This window comes from Carassius auratus, chromosome 23 (assembly GCF_003368295.1).
Source record: "Carassius auratus strain Wakin chromosome 23, ASM336829v1, whole genome shotgun sequence".
NCBI classification, from domain to species: Eukaryota; Metazoa; Chordata; class Actinopteri; order Cypriniformes; family Cyprinidae; genus Carassius; species Carassius auratus.
Genome location: NC_039265.1, coordinates 18,189,751 through 18,208,022, shown reverse-complemented (window position 1 = coordinate 18,208,022; position 18,272 = coordinate 18,189,751). Strand labels below are relative to the sequence as shown.

At 35.6% G+C, this 18,272-nt stretch overlaps 2 protein-coding genes across 5 annotated transcripts in view; both read left to right on the top strand.

Moving 5' to 3' along the window:
* The window catches only part of LOC113041612 (E3 ubiquitin-protein ligase Itchy-like), a 28,223-nt gene extending 18,905 nt beyond the window's left edge, over nucleotides 1-9,318 (top strand). For all 4 annotated transcript variants that reach the window (XM_026200243.1, XM_026200242.1, XM_026200240.1 and 1 more), the window contains 6 exons: nucleotides 5,778-5,918; nucleotides 6,929-7,049; nucleotides 7,258-7,362; nucleotides 7,441-7,537; nucleotides 7,661-7,733; nucleotides 8,728-9,318. In XM_026200243.1, the coding sequence (XP_026056028.1) occupies nucleotides 5,778-5,918; nucleotides 6,929-7,049; nucleotides 7,258-7,362; nucleotides 7,441-7,537; nucleotides 7,661-7,733; nucleotides 8,728-8,827 (637 nt within the window). In that variant the 3' untranslated portion in view covers nucleotides 8,828-9,318. The remainder of the gene's footprint in view (nucleotides 1-5,777; nucleotides 5,919-6,928; nucleotides 7,050-7,257; nucleotides 7,363-7,440; nucleotides 7,538-7,660; nucleotides 7,734-8,727) is intronic.
* Nucleotides 9,319-12,139: 2,821 nt separating this feature from the next.
* On the top strand, nucleotides 12,140-17,852 carry LOC113041620 (transcription factor E2F1-like). The gene is made up of 7 exons (XM_026200253.1): nucleotides 12,140-13,635; nucleotides 14,094-14,196; nucleotides 14,621-14,840; nucleotides 14,925-15,077; nucleotides 16,124-16,238; nucleotides 16,318-16,525; nucleotides 17,462-17,852. The coding sequence occupies exons 1-7, from the start codon at nucleotides 13,393-13,395 to the stop codon at nucleotides 17,710-17,712; spliced, it is 1,293 nt and encodes a 430-aa protein (XP_026056038.1). The 5' UTR covers nucleotides 12,140-13,392; the 3' UTR covers nucleotides 17,713-17,852.
* Nucleotides 17,853-18,272: the final 420 nt, after the last annotated feature.

Below are 18,272 nucleotides of genomic sequence, written 5' to 3'. Positions count from 1 at the left end.
CGAGTGATGCTCATGGCTCGGTCTCTGTGTTGTGCGTTTGCTTGAATGAGAAACCCCTCCCGAAGGATGGGAGATGAGGTTTACGGTCGATGGCACCCCTTACTTCGTAGATCACACCCGGAGAACCACACTTACATCGACCCCCGGACTGGGAAATCCTCTCTGTAAGTGCAAACACGCACCGGACGGGTCTAGATAATGCAGTTCTGCATGGATTCCCAGCACTGCATTATAATATCAGCAGCAGTTCACGAACACGTTATCAATGTCGGCAGTAGAGCAGTGTTTATGGTTGCATTATGATGTCAGCATCCGTTCAGTATCACACTGATGTTATCAGCAGTGCAGCATTCACAGTTGCATTATGATGTCAGCAGCAGCGCAGCTTTCTTTTCTTATGTTTTTGAAATGATAATGTATAAATCACCTTGACACTGTTCCGAGGAATCTCTCTGTTTTGCTCAGTTTGGTTCAGCTTACAGACGCACGGTGATCTCGTTCATCTTTACTTGCATAACAGGAAAAACAGGTTTTCAGGAGTGAAACCGCATTCGATTATAACCTTCGGTGATGACTCTGCTCGGAGAATGCCAAACACGCCTCTTCAGAATGTGTGTATTAATCCACATCAAGTGTTTTGAAGACACAAAAGCCATCCTCGACGTCAGAGGAATGTGAGACGTGCTGCTGATGTCAGAATAGTCTCGACAAACAAACTTCTGCTCTGCGTGTTACCCGTCACGAGCGTCAGATTAAATCTTTAGGACATATAGATGCGACTTTTTTTTAGGGTGTTTTCACCATCAGCTGTTCTGAGCGCAGTTAAGAAGTAATCCAGTAATGATTAGATGCACAGCCGTTTAAGTGATTGATGAACAATATTCTTAGATTAGTCCTGAACCAAATATGATGCAGTTTTACCGTTATACTGTGTTTGCATTAATAAACGTTTCACACTTTCCTTCCCTCCAGTGAGAACGGCCCTCAGATCACATACGTACGAGACTTCAAAGCAAAGTGCAATACTTCAGATTCTGGTGTCAGGTGAGGATTCATGCTCCAGTTGTGTTTTTATGGATGGAGAAATTATGAAGCGTTAAAAAGAACGAACATCAGAAGTTCATCAGAACAATATTAAAGGAATAGTTCCCCCTAAAAGATGTATTCGCTTTTAATGGATGCTCTGCAGTGAATGGGTGCCGTCAGAATAAGATCCAAACAGCTGTGATGTTTTTATCAGCTTTCATTCTGACGGCACCCATTCACTGCAGAGGATCTGTTGGTGAGCAAGTGATGCAATGCTACATTTCTCCAAATCTGATGAAAGAAACAAACTCACTCATGTTACATTTTTATGACCTTAAGCAAAAGTTTTTCAAAATGGATATTATGAAATCTTCAGTTTTGATTGTTTTGAATTTTTCGTTACAGCAATTAGAGTGCCACAGCACATAAAGATCACCGTCAGCCGCAAAACGCTGTTTGAAGACTCGTTCCAGCAGGTAACCCATGACTTGATGTAAACTGTGGTGTTTTTTCTGCTAGTAGCTGCAGCATTTAACAGCCAGATCCGAGACTTGTCTTTAAACGCCTGTGACGTCCTCATGGTCCGGAGTCTCTGAAGATATGAACTGACGTTGTTCTGTGGTGTCTCTCTGCAGATCATGAGCTTCAACGCTCAGGATCTCCGGCGGCAGGCTGTGGATCATCTTCCCCGGGAGGAGGGGCTTGACTATGGAGGCGTGGCCAGGCAAAGCTTCAGATTTCTCTCTTTCTGGAGAATAAAGAGCAGATCAAAACTGTCTAGAGCAGCGCTACACGATATATCAACATATGCATTACTGCCATGGTCAAACTGAAGGCAAATTGATTAAATAAATGTGCTCTGAAAACAATCAGCACACACTTTTATTGCTGGCAATCTTTCAAAATAAAAAGCACATTTGTTTAAAGTCCAAAAAAAATCTAGTATTGTAACATATTAGCATTGTAATTTTATTAAACGCTTAACTGTTTTTTTTATTTTATAAGTTAATATAGTAACAATATTACAATATATTTCCTTATTTTGTTGAGTATAATATTTAATAATAATAACAACAATAAAATCACAGAAACAGTGGGAATGTGCCCCATGAATTCTCAAGTGGAGATATATATATATATATATATATATATAATTTATATTTAATTTATATTAATATTGTAAACTGTTCATATTTAAACTCTGTAGTTTAGAAATAATTATTGGTTAATTAAAAAAAATGTAAACTATAAAATACAGACTTTATTATTAAAATGTATGTTAATTCAAAATAAAATAAAATAAAGCATATAAAAAGAGTACTTCAAAAAACTATTTCACCTAGTTGTTAGTTTAACTCAAAAATAACTAAAACTAAAATTGAAAAAAATAAAAAAATTTTTATATATATATTATATATATATATATATATATATATATATATATATATATATATATATGTGTATGTATTTTTTTAGAGTGTCTCAGTGATACTAACACTGAAGTTCTCTTTATGGCTACTGAAAGAGGTTTGATTCGGTTCCTATAAAGAGTTTAACTCAAATGTAAACACTCAAATGAAAGATCATTCAAGTTATCGAGGCGTCTCCTGCTCTGATGCAGTGATTTATAGTTGTTAGTAGTGACTTGTGTCCAGTGTGATGCTGTGAAATAAAGCGTGTGTTGTGTTTTGTGCAGGGAGTGTTCTTCCTGTTGTCTCACGAGGTGTTGAACCCCATGTACTGTCTGTTTGAATACGCTGGCAAAGACAACTACTGCCTCCAGATAAACCCCGCCTCCTACATCAAACCCCGACCACCTCAAATACTTCCGCTTCATTGGACGCTTCATCGCCATGGTAATGCTGCCTTGCCATATTTGGTCAATGTCAGATTGTGTTTTAAGCTCCTGTTTCTTAAACTGGATTCGGACATTCAGGAACATTATAATGTTTAGCATTTATTTCTGTGTGCTTCCTGCAGGCCTTGTTTCATGGGAAGTTTCATCGATACGGGCTTCTCGCTGCCGTCTACAGCGCATCCTGAATAAGCCCTTGGCTCTGGAAAGACCTGGAGTCCATCGACCCCGAGTTTTACAACTCGCTCATCTGGATCAAGTCAGTTTACAGCTTTACCGAGCGCATTAATATTCATTGTGGAATGCATTCAAGTCTTACAGAAGTGTATGTGGTACCATAGTACTGTAATATATACCATAAGGCACTTTAAAGAATACCATGGTACTTTTTGGGTACTTGTTTTAAAAATAAAAAAGAATATAAAATACTAAATAATATTCATGACATTTTGTAATACATTATACGAACTATATATACGTAATAAAAAAAAACTCTATATGTATATGTGTATATATATATATATATTATATAATATATATATATATATATATATATATATATATATATATATATATATATATATATATATATATATATATATATATTATATATATATATATATATATATATATACAGTATTGTTCAAAATAAATAGCAGTACAATGTGACTAACCAGAATAATCAAGGTTTTTCGTATATTTTTTATTGCTACGTGGCAAACAAGTTACCAGTAGGTTCAGTAGATTCTCAGAAAACAAATGAGACCCAGCATTCATGATATGCACGCTCTTAAGGCTGTGCAATTGGGCAATTAGTTGAATTAGTTGAAAGGGGTGTGTTCAAAAAAATAGCAGTGTGGCATTCAATCACTGAGGTCATCAATTTTGTGAAGAAACAGGTGTGAATAAGGTGGCCCCTATTTAAGGATGAAGCCAACACTTGTTGAACATGCATTTGAAAGCTGAGGAAAATGGGTCGTTCAAGACATTGTTCAGAAGAACAGCGTACTTTGATTAAAAAGTTGATTAGAGAGGGGAAAACCTATAAAGAGGTGCAAAAAATGATAGGCTGTTCAGCTAAAATGATCTCCAATGCCTTAAAATGGAGAGCAAAACCAGAGAGACGTGGAAGAAAACGGAAGACAACCATCAAAATGGATAGAAGAATAACCAGAATGGCAAAGGCTCAGCCAATGATCACCTCCAGGATGATCAAAGACAGTCTGGAGTTACCTGTAAGTACTGTGACAGTTAGAAGACGTCTGTGTGAAGCTAATCTATTTTCAAGAATCCCCCGCAAAGTCCCTCTGTTAAAAAAAAGGCATGTGCAGAAGAGGTTACAATTTGCCAAAGAACACATCAACTGGCCTAAAGAGAAATGGAGGAACATTTTGTGGACTGATGAGAGTAAAATTGTTCTTTTTGGGTCCAAGGGCCACAGGCAGTTTGTGAGACGACCCCCAAACTCTGAATTCAAGCCACAGTACACAGTGAAGACAGTGAAGCATGGAGGTGCAAGCATCATGATATGGGCATGTTTCTCCTACTATGGTGTTGGGCCTATTTATCGCATACCAGGGATCATGGATCAGTTTGCATATGTTAAAATACTTGAAGAGGTCATGTTGCCCTATGCTGAAGAGGACATGCCCTTGAAATGGTTGTTTCAACAAGACAATGACCCAAAACACACTAGTAAACGGGCAAAGTCTTGGTTCCAAACCAACAAAATTAATGTTATGGAGTGGCCAGCCCAATCTCCAGACCTTAATCCAATTGAGAACTTGTGGGGTGATATCAAAAATGCTGTTTCTGAAGCAAAACCAAGAAATGTGAATGAATTGTGGAATGTTGTTAAAGAATCATGGAGTGGAATAACAGCTGAGAGGTGCCACAAGTTGGTTGACTCCATGCCACACAGATGTCAAGCAGTTTTAAAAAACTGTGGTCATACAACTAAATATTAGTTTAGTGATTCACAGGATTGCTAAATCCCAGAAAAAAAAAATGTTTGTACAAAATAGTTTTGAGTTTGTACAGTCAAAGGTAGACACTGCTATTTTTTTGAACACACCCCTTTCAACTAATTGCCCCAATTGCACAGCCTTAAGAGCGTGCATATCATGAATGCTGGGGTCTTGTTTGTTTTCTGACAATCTACTGAACCTACTGGTAACTTGTTTGCCACGTAGCAATAAAAATATACTAAAAACCTTGATTATTCTGGTTAGTCACATTGTACTGCTATTATTTTGAACAATACTGTATATGTTAATATATGATAAATAAAAATAACATTTAAATATATAGATTTATGTATATCAGTTTTTTCATTCTATTGAAATTAATGCATGAATAAATATTTATGCATGTATGTATTTTGTTTGTATGTATTTATCTATAAAATGTTACATAATAAAAATAAACATAAATTCTAACTTATTAATACTCCTAAATATGTAAATAAAGTCCTCTTTAAATTTCAGAGTAAAGTTGCATTGATTACTTAAATATAATTGTGTTTAGGCCTCTAAATATATACATATTTAATTACTCTTTAAAATAAATGGTGACTTTGGTCAATAAAATTTTTTATTATTATTATTATTATTATTATTATATCATATTATTATTTTAATTATTGTAACCGTTAATAAAGTTTCTAAAATGTTTTAAATGCATGTAAAAAAATATATTATATATATATATTCCTTTTTTTATGTTTGCCTTATGTGATCATGATCACCTCAAATGATTGTTTCTGAATCTTTTTGTCAGTGTTATAAGCTGAGTTAGTTTCATGAATTCTGGAGTCGTTTGGAGTGATTATAAACCCTCGTGTCTGATTGATTTCAGTCGTGAATGTCTCTAACTGTGTCTGTGTGTGTTGTGTCAGGGATAATAACATCGAGGAGTGCGGGCTGGAGATGTTCTTCTCGGTGGATAAGGAGATCCTGGGTGAGGTGTCGACTCACGAGCTGAAGCCGGACGGAGGGAACATCCAGGTCACAGAGGAGAACAAAGAGGAGTACATCAGGTGCCCGTCTCAAGTCTCATAATGAAACACTCTGGATGCTAAATAAAGCCAGAGCCCTCGCTCACACACACAAGCCCTCTAGATGCTTTAGTTTTGGTCATGCAAACGATTATATTCATTTTACTCGTCAAAGTCCAGTTAGTGATGATATTATAAGGAAGAAGCTCAGTCTGCTTTTTGATTTCCCTCGTTTCAGAGCCGTCACTCTCGTGAGCTGCTTATCTAGCCAACAATTTAAGGCCACGTTAAACAGTAAACAGCAAATAAATGCTGCCTCCAAGACCTAATGTTTGAAATTTTATGTTAATGTTTATGTTAACAGTTACATTAATTTAAATTTTTTAATGCATTTATTTAAAACTTTAATGTTAAAAATGTAAATTACATTTACAATTACATATTAATTACATTTATATATTATACATTTTATTATATAATACAATTTTGTATGTACATTTTCATTATATATACATTTATATTACTATTATTTATTATATTCATGTGTGTGTGTGTGTGCATATATATATATATATATATATATATATATATATATATATATATATATATATATATATATATATATATATATATATTTATTTATTTATTTATTATAATGCACACACACACACATAGAAAAATGTTGCATTAACTTGCATGTAATGTATTTATTGCAAGAACATTTTATTGATAAATTATTATCATAATATAAATTTATATTATATTTGAATTTTATTTAAAATGTTGCACAACTTTGCATTTTATTATAGATGTTGTTTCACTGTAACAAAAATGCTAAAAAAAGATATTATCTTAAATGCGTGTAAAAAGATGAACAAAATGCTAGTTGTTTTTAACTGCTAGCTGTTGTGTTGTGTTAGCTTCCCATAAAGTGCATTTACACCAGGTTCAGTATTGATGATCTCTCAGACGCTAGCTTCCTCCGATGATGTTGAGTGTGTGTTGGTTGTAAATGTCCTGTTGTGTGTGTGTGTGTGTGTGTGTGTGTTCAGGCTGGTGGCCGAGTGGCGTCTGTCTCGTGGTGTCGAGGAACAGACTCAAGCTTTCTTCGAAGGATTTAATGAGGTTCTTCCACAGCAGTACCTGCAGTATTTCGATGCCAAAGAGCTGGAGGTGAGAGACGCTGCTTTAAAATCCATTAAATCCCATGCACAGAGCTGCCTAAAATAAACATATGTGCCCTTGAGTCTGAATATCATTGCACAACATTACAAATACAGTGGCTTTCTTATATGTTTGGGATGCATGTGCAAATACATTTAAATAGTGTTGCATCTGTTCTGTAAATAACCGTGTGTGTGTGTGTGTGTGTGTGTCATAGGTGATGCTGTGTGGAATGCAAGAAATAGATCTGAACGACTGGCAGAGAAACACCATTTACAGACATTACACCTCCACCAGTAAACAGATCCTGTGGTTCTGGCAGGTAATGACGCGACGCAGTAATCGTTTTACATGAGTAATTATTCAGATTGCACCAAGACACTGTCTGTTTTCTGTGTAGTTTATTAAAGAGATGGACAATGAGAAGCGCATGAGACTGCTGCAGTTCGTCAGTGGTACCTGTCGTCTGCCTGTAGGAGGCTTCGCAGACCTGATGGGTGAGGTTTTTTAGTTTTATTGATTATAATCATATGAAACCACATTCACCATGCATGTATCTTGCACAGTGTGTTGTGTTCTAGCATTAAGAGAGTGTGACGTTTCTCCTGTGTTCGTTTCAGGGAGTAACGGACCGCAGAAGTTCTGCATCGAGAAGGTTGGGAAGGAGAACTGGCTTCCCCGCAGTCACACATGGTACATCATCTCACTTCATACATGCAAACATTATCTTTATGTGTGTATGTGTCAGAGGAGGCGTGTTTAAAATATTAGTCCAATGGTTGCACCTTTTCACCGGTCTACATAATGTTTTAATGATTTAGCAAATAGATTAATCAAAAGGCAAAAACATTTTTAATGTAGAAAGCATAAATAAAATAAAGTAGTGTTTGTGTGTATATATTACATGCATATGTTTATAGTGTATATATATTAAATGGTGTATATTAGTATACACAAGTATGTGTGTATTATAAGTAACACATTTATGTGAGGTTGAAATTATTATTATTGTTAAAATATATTTAAATAGTATATATTAATAATGTAATAATAATACTATTTCAAACTATTGTTAAAATATTTCTATAAATAATTTTATGATGGTTTATAGTATTTTATTGTTTATAATAACTACGTTTGTATTATTTCTGTCTAATTATTTGTTGTTTACTAAATCAATCACGTTATGTAAATTAGTAAATAATGATTAATTATTTGATTAGTAGTACACAAATTTAGTCATATTTTTAATTTGAGGTTAATAATGTTATTTAGTTGTTAAATAATCTTAATTTATAAATAATTGTTAAATAACTAATATTTATTTTGAAATTCATGATAAATAATTCATTCCTGTTATGTGACACTCTTAGAGCTTTATATACTGTAATTATTTAGTATCCATTGTTGTATACTGCATATAATAATCATCCTAATCAATAATATTCATGTGTAATACAGCAGCAGAACATATACATTTACATTCATGCATTAGCAGACGCTAAAAGCGACTTACATTGCATTCATGCTAATAGTTTTCTCCTAACTTGTGTTCCCTGGGATTCGAACCCACAACCTTGCGCTTGCTAACACAATGCGCTAACACTTGAGCTGCAGGAACACTACACATACAGTATTCGTAGAAGACCGTGTGGATATTAAACCTGTAAAGTCTCTTGTTTTTCAGTTTTAATCGTCTTGATCTGCCGCCGTACCGCAGTTACGAGCAGATGAAGGAGAAGCTGATGTTTGCTATCGAGGAGACGGAGGGATTCGGACAGGAGTGAGACGCTCTCTCTCTCTCTCTCTCTCTCACACACACACACACACACACACACACACACAGAAGACATCCAGATCTCATGCACACTAGTTTCCTGAGAGGACAGACCGATGATCTGACACACAGGTGAATGACTGTCGATTGGTGTTAATGTCTGTGTCCCCGTGAGACGAGGAGGCTTTATGCAAGCGTGTCAGAGACGAGACGCTGACGTTTCTACATCTGATTAATCCAGCGAGAGCCGTTCTGAATGACTCCAGAAGATCGCATTGATTCACCAGAGCTCTGTGAATGTGTTTTTATGTCCACAAACCCTTCGACGGGTCTCCTTGTGCCTTTTTCCCCTCACTGTCATCCAAACAAACTGAGTTATTAAAGTGTAGCACTCGACAGCAGCCTGAGCAAACTCTTCATCCAAACTGTCAACAAATGGCCAGCTTCATCCCAAAAACATTTAGAAATTGTATTTTTTTTTTAAATAAAAGGACACTTAAGGTATTTTGCGTTGTGACTTGAAAACATGTTCATGATAATTAAACACATTTTTACGAATTCTCATTAGTATGATGTGGAAAAACGTATTTTCCACATGTTTCCTGAACTGGAAGTGAAAAAAAAACAGTGTACATATGTAATAATAAACATTTATACATATACAAATGATATACTAATTATAAACATTTTACCAAACTAATACATTTAATAGTTAAATAACAAGAAGACCGTATATAAATTAATTTGTCAATTTTTTTTAATTTTTAATTTAATTTAATTTTAATATATATATATATATATATATATATATATATATATATATATATATATATATATATATATATATATATATATATATATATATATATATATATATATATATATATATATATATATATATAATTAAAATTAAATTAAATTAAAAATTAATTTTTTTTACAAATTAACAATTTATATATATATATGAATTTTGAGGTGAAACATGGCTTGGACATTTCTAAAATGATGCAAATGAGTCTAAAAGTTTTGCGTGATTTCAGGATATCCTTATTCTTAATCTCCTGTGTTTCATATTTCACGCTCTGGTTCACATTAGTAAATTATTTCTCTGAAACGGTGTGGTTTTCAGTCGCGGCGCTGGCCTTGAATCCCTGAAGCGATGATGTTGGTTTATTTGGGCCTGAGTTTGGGAGCGTGCAGTATTGATCACAGGTGCCGCTCTAGTTCTATAGGGCGGCTGCTTTAAACACAGGTCTTCTGGAAGCTCTTGGGCGTTTCAGATCATAGTTTATTTCATTTCTCATGATTTTATTTGAAGTGAATCTGGTCTAAACCACTGGAGGAGCCCAAAGCCCTGCTATAAAGCATACAGCTGTGATTCAGCGCATTGCATTATGGGTAATAATATCAAGACTCATGTGGACGACTGTTTTAGGGTGTCAGGGAGGATCTTTTAGATAAAAAAAAAAAAAAAAGCAACATCAAATATTTATTTAAACAGCTGTTTTTATCCAACTCCCCCATTCTGAATGAGAATTTAACCAGTGAAATCCTCAGGATGATGGTTTAAATGTGATATGGCTCTCTCTCTCTCTTTTCTGACTAATCCATGTAAACCAAACCACTTTGACTCTGTATATGAACTGAATCCTGTACATGGTGTGAATACCCTCCTCTGTCTTCAGATTATCAGATGATTTTAGTATTAAAGTAGAAGCGGCTGCTTTCACGGTCGCTTCAGAGTTTATTTACTAGCGTTGATTTGTATGTATAGTCCAATGTGAAAAGATGTTCAGCAGTTGAATAAAAAAATGTCTATGGGAAATTGTGTTTGTTTATGTTTTTTTGAGACCTTCATGATATTTGTAATGCAGAACAATGATAATTGGCATCGAGTCCACATGGGATGAAGCACAGGTGAACTAAACTGAATGCAGGAGTGTCCAGACATTTTATTGCAAAAGTTTAACTTTTGTTTATAACTTGATAAAAAACACAATGCTTATTGCATAGAACTTCACAAAACATGGACAAAAAATATATATAAAGAAAAACTAAAATGAGAAATTACTGGGCTACTAACTGAAAAACAATATGTGTCAAGGTGTCAAAATACACCTTAAGTTTTTATTTATTTTATCTTTAAACATGATTATAATAGTTTTTTATTATTATTTTATATTTCTTTTTAACCTTGTTTTTATTTCAGTATTAGTAAATGTATTAATTAAACAGAAATATTAAAATAAAAATGTTGCTTTGTCAACTGAAAAACTTTATTTATTTTTTTTGGTTTATCAGGTGCTTTAATAATATAACTGTGTAAACAAACTAGTGAAATATATATATATATATATATATATATATATATATATATATATATATATATATATATATATATATATATATAAATAAAACAACCTATACCAAAATAACTATTTTATTAACACCGAACATGAGTTTGCTAAATATTGTGAAATAAAAACATTAGATGTAACGCTGTTCTGTGGCTTTTCCAGTGATGTGTCTATCTCCCTCCGGACCGCCATGATCCGCTGCTCGAGGCTGTTATTCCAATCGCTCTTCCTCCCTCCTCTACGCCAATCTCTTCTCAGGTACATTCAAGTAAATCAATCAAATTGTCAGCAATCCTGCGCTATTATTATTACTATTATTTATTTTTATTATTTATTATTTTACATTTTATTTTACTGTAGTGTTCTGACACAATGACATTTGCACGAACCGACACAACCTAAAATATTGCCATCTTGTGGCTCCTATGTGCATAACGCCAGGCGGTGGGTGGAGTTTAATACAATCATTTACATAGAACAGAAAGTTTACGTTATTGTTTATTTATTTAGCCAGTGATTTTCATGACAGCGGCATTTCATATATGGTTTAAGATATGTTTTCAAATCCGTGAGCTAATTTGTATGTATGTATATATATATATATATATATATGTATATATATCACACACACACATAGGACTATTTTATATTTGCATTGTTTTGAAACAAAACTTACCCTGTGTGACTATATCACTTTTTTATATTCATAAAGCAATTTAGCATTTGCTGTAAATGTTAAGCTTTATTAAGCGTTTAATTAAATGAAATAAAATACATAATAGATTAATATTACCTTAATTAGTCTACAGCAACTTTGTAAATTGCTTGATAATTAATGGATTTAATATTTGTGTTAGAGAAATTACATTAATTTGTGCATAATGTCATGATAGCGATTTTTTTTGTCGGCTATTTTATATGGAAAAGAAATTCACAACAAAAAATAATAAAAATGGTGGCTTTATTAGAAACAACAACTTTACTAGACGATTAGACAAAAGCGTACAGAGCACGAGCAGATGGTTCTTTATTCATACAAATAATGACATTTCCAGCTGATCGAAACTCTTCATCCGTTACCGTTACTTATTGAAAAACAATTTAATAAATCCAAATACGTGAGACGAAATGTAGTTTTTCATTCAGAAAACTCTTATCTATATTTAAAAAGAATGATAATAATAAATTTATTAAAAAAAAGAAGAAAACAGGACATTTTGAGTGACGGCCACGACAGCCAACCAGCGGCCTGGGAACTCTGACACGTAGGGCGAAGGGCGCAACTTATCAGCCAATCAGTGCACGGCACACTGGCACGTGCCAGTTTCGCGGCAAAAAAGATTTGGCGCGTAAACCTATGAGCAGGTTCCGATCAGCTGGAACAAAAAAACACAACAATAACAGAAGCGATTCCGGCCGCGTCGCGCGCGGGGACTCTCTGGCCGCACCTTTCTTCTGTTTCAATGGGTTTTTGCGTCAAATGAGCAAGAATCTGGATGTTATTCGGAGTTCATGACCATACTTCCTGGATGGAGTCATTAAAAAGGACAAAAGCGCAGGATATTTTGGATTAAAGTGGCAGATGCGAACAGAAACCGGACTTGGGCTTTGTTCCGCATCCGGATCGGGTTATATCTTTATATTTACTTAAACACAGTCTGTTTACCAATATAACAACACGCTTCAAACACGTTTACCACTGCTCAAGTAAAACCTAACTCCATTCGTAACAAAATATCGCAACATCGACTATAATTTCAGGATCGTATGGAGTAATTTCATGTTTTATGCACTTTAAAGGTTGAAATTGCATTGCTATTTGTATATGATGATGTATATTTATGATGAACTGTATTTGTTATGCTTTTCAGCCATTTTCAAAAGCACTTCCTTAAAGCAACCCCAATTCTAAACTCATAATGCATGTCAAAGTTATCTTAAACATGTTTAGAAGTAAAATGCATTGTCTTATAAATAACTTTTATTGATTTAAAGTTGATTTTTGTTGTGCAAACTGAAGTTGACCTACATTCAGCCCTTGTTGTGGTTTGAGAGTCTCACCCATATGTTCAGTCAAGGCCTGTTTTTAACGTGGCTTATCCAGCTGTACTCTCTCTCATGCATGCATTTTGAAAAACAACCGGTTTGCATGCATTGAAAGCCATAAGGATTGGAAATACACCCAGAGACTGAGTGACCCCTGCTGATTTAGCCCGATATGTCTGAGAGTTTTATATCGGGTCAGACCTCGGAGGACCTGCTGGCGGATTTTGAGTCCCTCTTGAACAATGGCAGCATTGATCTCAGTGAAGATCATCAAATCGTCATCATCTCCACTCCGGGCACAGCCTCGGCCAGCACTGCAACCGGCGACATCTTGCTGTTTGCCACCCCTCATCACACCACCACTGCCACCACGACCCTGCTGGACCACCGGAGACCCACTTTAGGACGCCCACCGGTACGCCTTTAACCTGTCTGGGCACACATGCATGCTTTAAATTCCATGCATGTGACCTTTAACCGTTGGGATTCCAATTTTTAGTCTTCCTTTTTGGAATATTCACCATTTGGAATTCCATTCCAGAATGTAGCTTAATTATAATTATTACTGGATCTGGGCTTGGAAACCAAATCCTGTAGGTTTAGAATCCATATGGAGTGGTTTGTGATCACTGTTGTACTTGAGTAACTTATGCTGAAGGACCTGACTCAGATTACCACTGGATTGTCAGCATGCAATTAGATGTTTGTTAAAGTAACATTAGTGTTTTATTTTGCATGCATGCATTCTTTTAATTATGCTGCAATTTTAAAGTTTTGTGGCTTTATTGAAGTAGTGTTTTAGTTTTATTATGCATACATTAATCAGGCCTTAAAGGTCATAATTTCTGGTTTCCTTCTGCTTTTTGTTTTCAGGTGAAGAGAAAGTTGGATTTGGACAGTGATCATCAGTACATCTGCACGTCCCGACCTGCTTCACATGGACCAGCACCTCCAGCCACACCCGCGCCTCCCAGAGGTATGAATGTTTCCTGATGTAGTCAAGAAAAACTGGAAATATCAATCAGAGAGGAATAATAATGGTGTTCAGAAGTTTGGTGTTGGTAAGATTAATTTATTTAAAAAAAAGGTCTCTTATACTCACCTAGGTTGCTTTTTTAAAATCAATTTCTTTTTGTAAAATTGTAAAATATATTTAGAATAAAAAAAGTTTTTCTGTGTGAATATAATGTAAGATGTAATTTATTCCTGTGATCGAAACTGAATTTTCAGTATCATTCCTCCAGTCGTGTACATCTAGAATGCTTTATAAAATAAGAGCTAATGTTCATTTTTGGGTGAATTAACTCTTTAGTGCATCCTTGCTGAATTAAAGCGTTCATTCGATCCACTCCTGCATTGCAGTATATAACAGTTTTCCACATGAAATCCTCTGGTTTCAGTGCATAAAGTGTCAACGGAGAAGTCCCGCTACGACACGTCTCTGAATCTGACCACCAAGCGCTTCCTGGATCTCCTGGCTCAGTCTCCGGACGGCGTGGTCGACCTCAACTGGGCCTCTCAGGTGCTGGACGTCCAGAAACGGCGCATCTACGACATCACCAACGTCCTGGAAGGCATCCACCTGATCTCCAAGAAGTCCAAGAACAACATTCAGTGGCTGTGCGTTCATCATGAGCTTCACTGATTGGTTCGGGAAATCTGTGCAGTTGTTTATCTGCGGTGTGTCACGTTTCTTGTGTTCAGGGGGAACCGTATCGACGGGGCGTCCATGGCCAGGTTTCAGACGCTGCAGAGGGAGGTGTCTGAGCTGACGGAGGCCGAGGAGAAACTCGACGAGCTCATTAACAAATGCAGCTTACAGCTACGGCTCCTCACAGAGGACACACACAACAAGAAATATCCTTCATCTCAGTGTGTGTGTGTGTGTGTGTGTGAGGAGAGGGATCTTCTCAATGTCTTTAACTCTTTTAGACTAAAATGTAGCAGCTTAAAAATGCACAAATATTTGTTAAATCTGTGTTTACATGTAGGTAGAGAGGCAAGATTCAAACAAATATTGCCTCTGACTTCACATTCACTCACAAAGAAAATAAATAAATATTTCTGCTGTCAAATGATTAATCGTGATAATCACTTTCAAATAAAAGTTTGTTAACATAATGTATGTTTTTATATTATAAGTATATATAAATACACATGCGTGTATATATTTCAGAAAATTTTTACATTTATATATTTCATATTTTTTATTATATACATTTTATGAATATAAATATATACTGTATGTGTGTGTATTTATATATCCATAATAAATATACACAAACACCTACATATTATGGAAACAAAAGCTTTTATTTTGGATGCAATTAATCATTTGACAGTACTAAAAATTTTATGTAAATAAAACAAATTAAAATAAAGATAAGAATTGAAAACAAAAATAATTAAGATGAAGGTATTTGCAATAAATTAGACCTAAATTGTAATGCTTACTATAAAAAATACAGGTAAGCTCTTATGTATTACTTAAGCTCTTATGTGTTAGAATAAAATAAAAGGTTATACTTAAGATTTAACTGTAATAATATGAAATATTTAATATATTTTCCTAAATGCATTCTACTTTTATTTATGCATGTGTGTGTATATATAAAGAGAGCATGATCTTCCCAAAATCTCCTTTAGCTCTTTATTTCAGACTAAAATTATAGTTAAGATTTAAATGTATCAGTGTATAAAATTTTAAATATTTTTTTTCCTAAATACTTGATGCATATTTTTCTCATTGTGTACATGTAAATAGATGTTCTTGAGCTCTTTATTTTAGCCTTTCTTCATATTTGGGTGTATATCTGAGCAGTTTGAGGCTGAACTTGATCCTGGCAGCTTAAGTCGACTAACATGTGAATCTGTGGATGTTGTGGTCTTTAACGGTGAGTCACGCTGGGATACGTTCGATGTCAGGACCTGCGTAACACGGTGAAGCCGCCGGATCAGATCATCATGGTGATTCGAGCTCCGCCGGAGACGAAGATGCAGGTCTCTGAGCCCAGCGAGGTGAGAGAACACACACACACACACACACACACACACTTGTAAAGTGTTCTTGTCCCTTTAAATGTTGTCTGAATTACAGGGTTACCAGATTTCACTCAAGAGCTCCAAAGGCCCGATCGACGTGTTTCTGTGTCCCGAGGACAGTTCTGGGGTCTGTAGTCCAGTCACTGATTGTAGTCCAGCGAAATCGTCCAATCAGAGCCCCCCGCAGTCTGATCGCATCTCGCAGGAAGTGACATCATCAACTCTCCCCAGTTCCTCCCCTTTGCCTCTGGGTGCGGACTCAGGTTAGCATGTGATTATGACGACTATTAGCTTCTGTATAAAGGTCTGGAGAAATGACTTCAGGTAATGCTAATCCCATCCAATTGACTAAAATCATTGTCTTGACACTCTATCACAACAAATACCATAATCTGAGAATTTTAAACATAAATCTAATATAGTAATTTTAACATGAAATCTTAGTGTACATTTTAAATACAAATCTAAATATAAATCACCTTTCTCAACACTAGATGTGTGAGTCAGTGGGTGGGGCTAAACATGCAGTTATGTAGAATCAGTGGGAGGGGCTAAACAGGCAGCAACATATAAAGAGTGGGCGGGGCTAAACAGGCAGCCGCAAATGATCAGTGGGCGGGGCTAAACAGGCAGCAATTTATAATCAGTGGGCAGGGCAAAACAGGCAGAAAAGATGGCACTGTATTAAGCAGTATACTTGTATAAAAAAATTTCTGAAATGTCTGTGTATTTGACAAATATTGCATTTAATTCACTTCATCTGTGATAAAGTATGCGAACACCGTGTGAGTGTCGCTAACGGGAGCAGAAGGTGTCTGGCTTGGCGTGTCTGTTTTCAACTCCGCCCCGACAGCAAGCGGCTGCAGTGGGCGGGGCCAAACAGGCAGCGCTGTAGAATCAGTGGGCGGGGCCAAACCGGCAGAGACTGTACTTTATGTACACTATTACATCAATTGCGTTGTCGTTAGTCAGACATTTTGAAGATGTTAAAGTTTTGAGTTCACTTATGTCAAAAGATCAAGGGAATTTTGGTTTCTCAGTTCATGACCCCTTATAATTATACAAATGTGCTATTAATAATTGGTAATTCTTGTTCTGATTGTTTACGTGTTACTTTTTGTATTAAATGATCTTTTGCGATCTACATTAATTTCTGTAGTAGTCCTAATAAATCAAATAATTTTTGTTCTCTGTTTCAGAGTCATATCTGGACTCGGATCCATTTTCAGGCATTTGCGAGATGCCAGATTTCAATTTGTCTCCTTTGGATTCCTCTGACTTCGCTCTGGAGCGGGGCGGTGAGACGGACGCCATCGGCCTCCCGCTGGACGCTTTTATCTCCCTGTCTCCGCCACACAGCCAGGACTATCACTTCGGCCTGGAGGATCACGAAGGCGTCAGCGAGCTGTTCGACTGCGACTTCAGCGACCTCGGCCATCTGGAGTTCTGACAGACGGATTCCAGCATTCGTTTCCCAGTGTGAACAGGAAACTGATTCCACTTCGCTTTTCAATTCGCTCTGAACAGCGCCATTTAATTTATTAATATAAATAAGTCACCTTTAAAGGAATAGTTTACACAAAAATTACAATTTACTGAAAATGTTCTCACCCTCAGGTCATCCAAGATGTAGATGAGTTTGTTTCATCATCAGATTTGGAGAAAAGTAGCATTGCATCACTTGCTCACCAATGGATGTGAATGGGTGCCGTCAGAATAAGAGTCCAAACAGCTGATAAAAACATCACAATAATCCACAATCAGTTCACATCTGGAGAAGACAAAAGTGCATGTAAAACAAATCTATCATTAAGACGTTAACTGTTTTTGACTTTTGGTTTGTAAATGGTGCTTGATCTCTACTCTTGATTTCTCACTTTTTCACTGGAAAAAGCAATATTAAAGTGAAAACATCTTAATGATGCATTTTTTTTATTCCTACAAATTTAGCTTTCCTCTTCTCAAGACATTAACTGATGGACTGGATTACTTGTTGATTATTGTGATGTT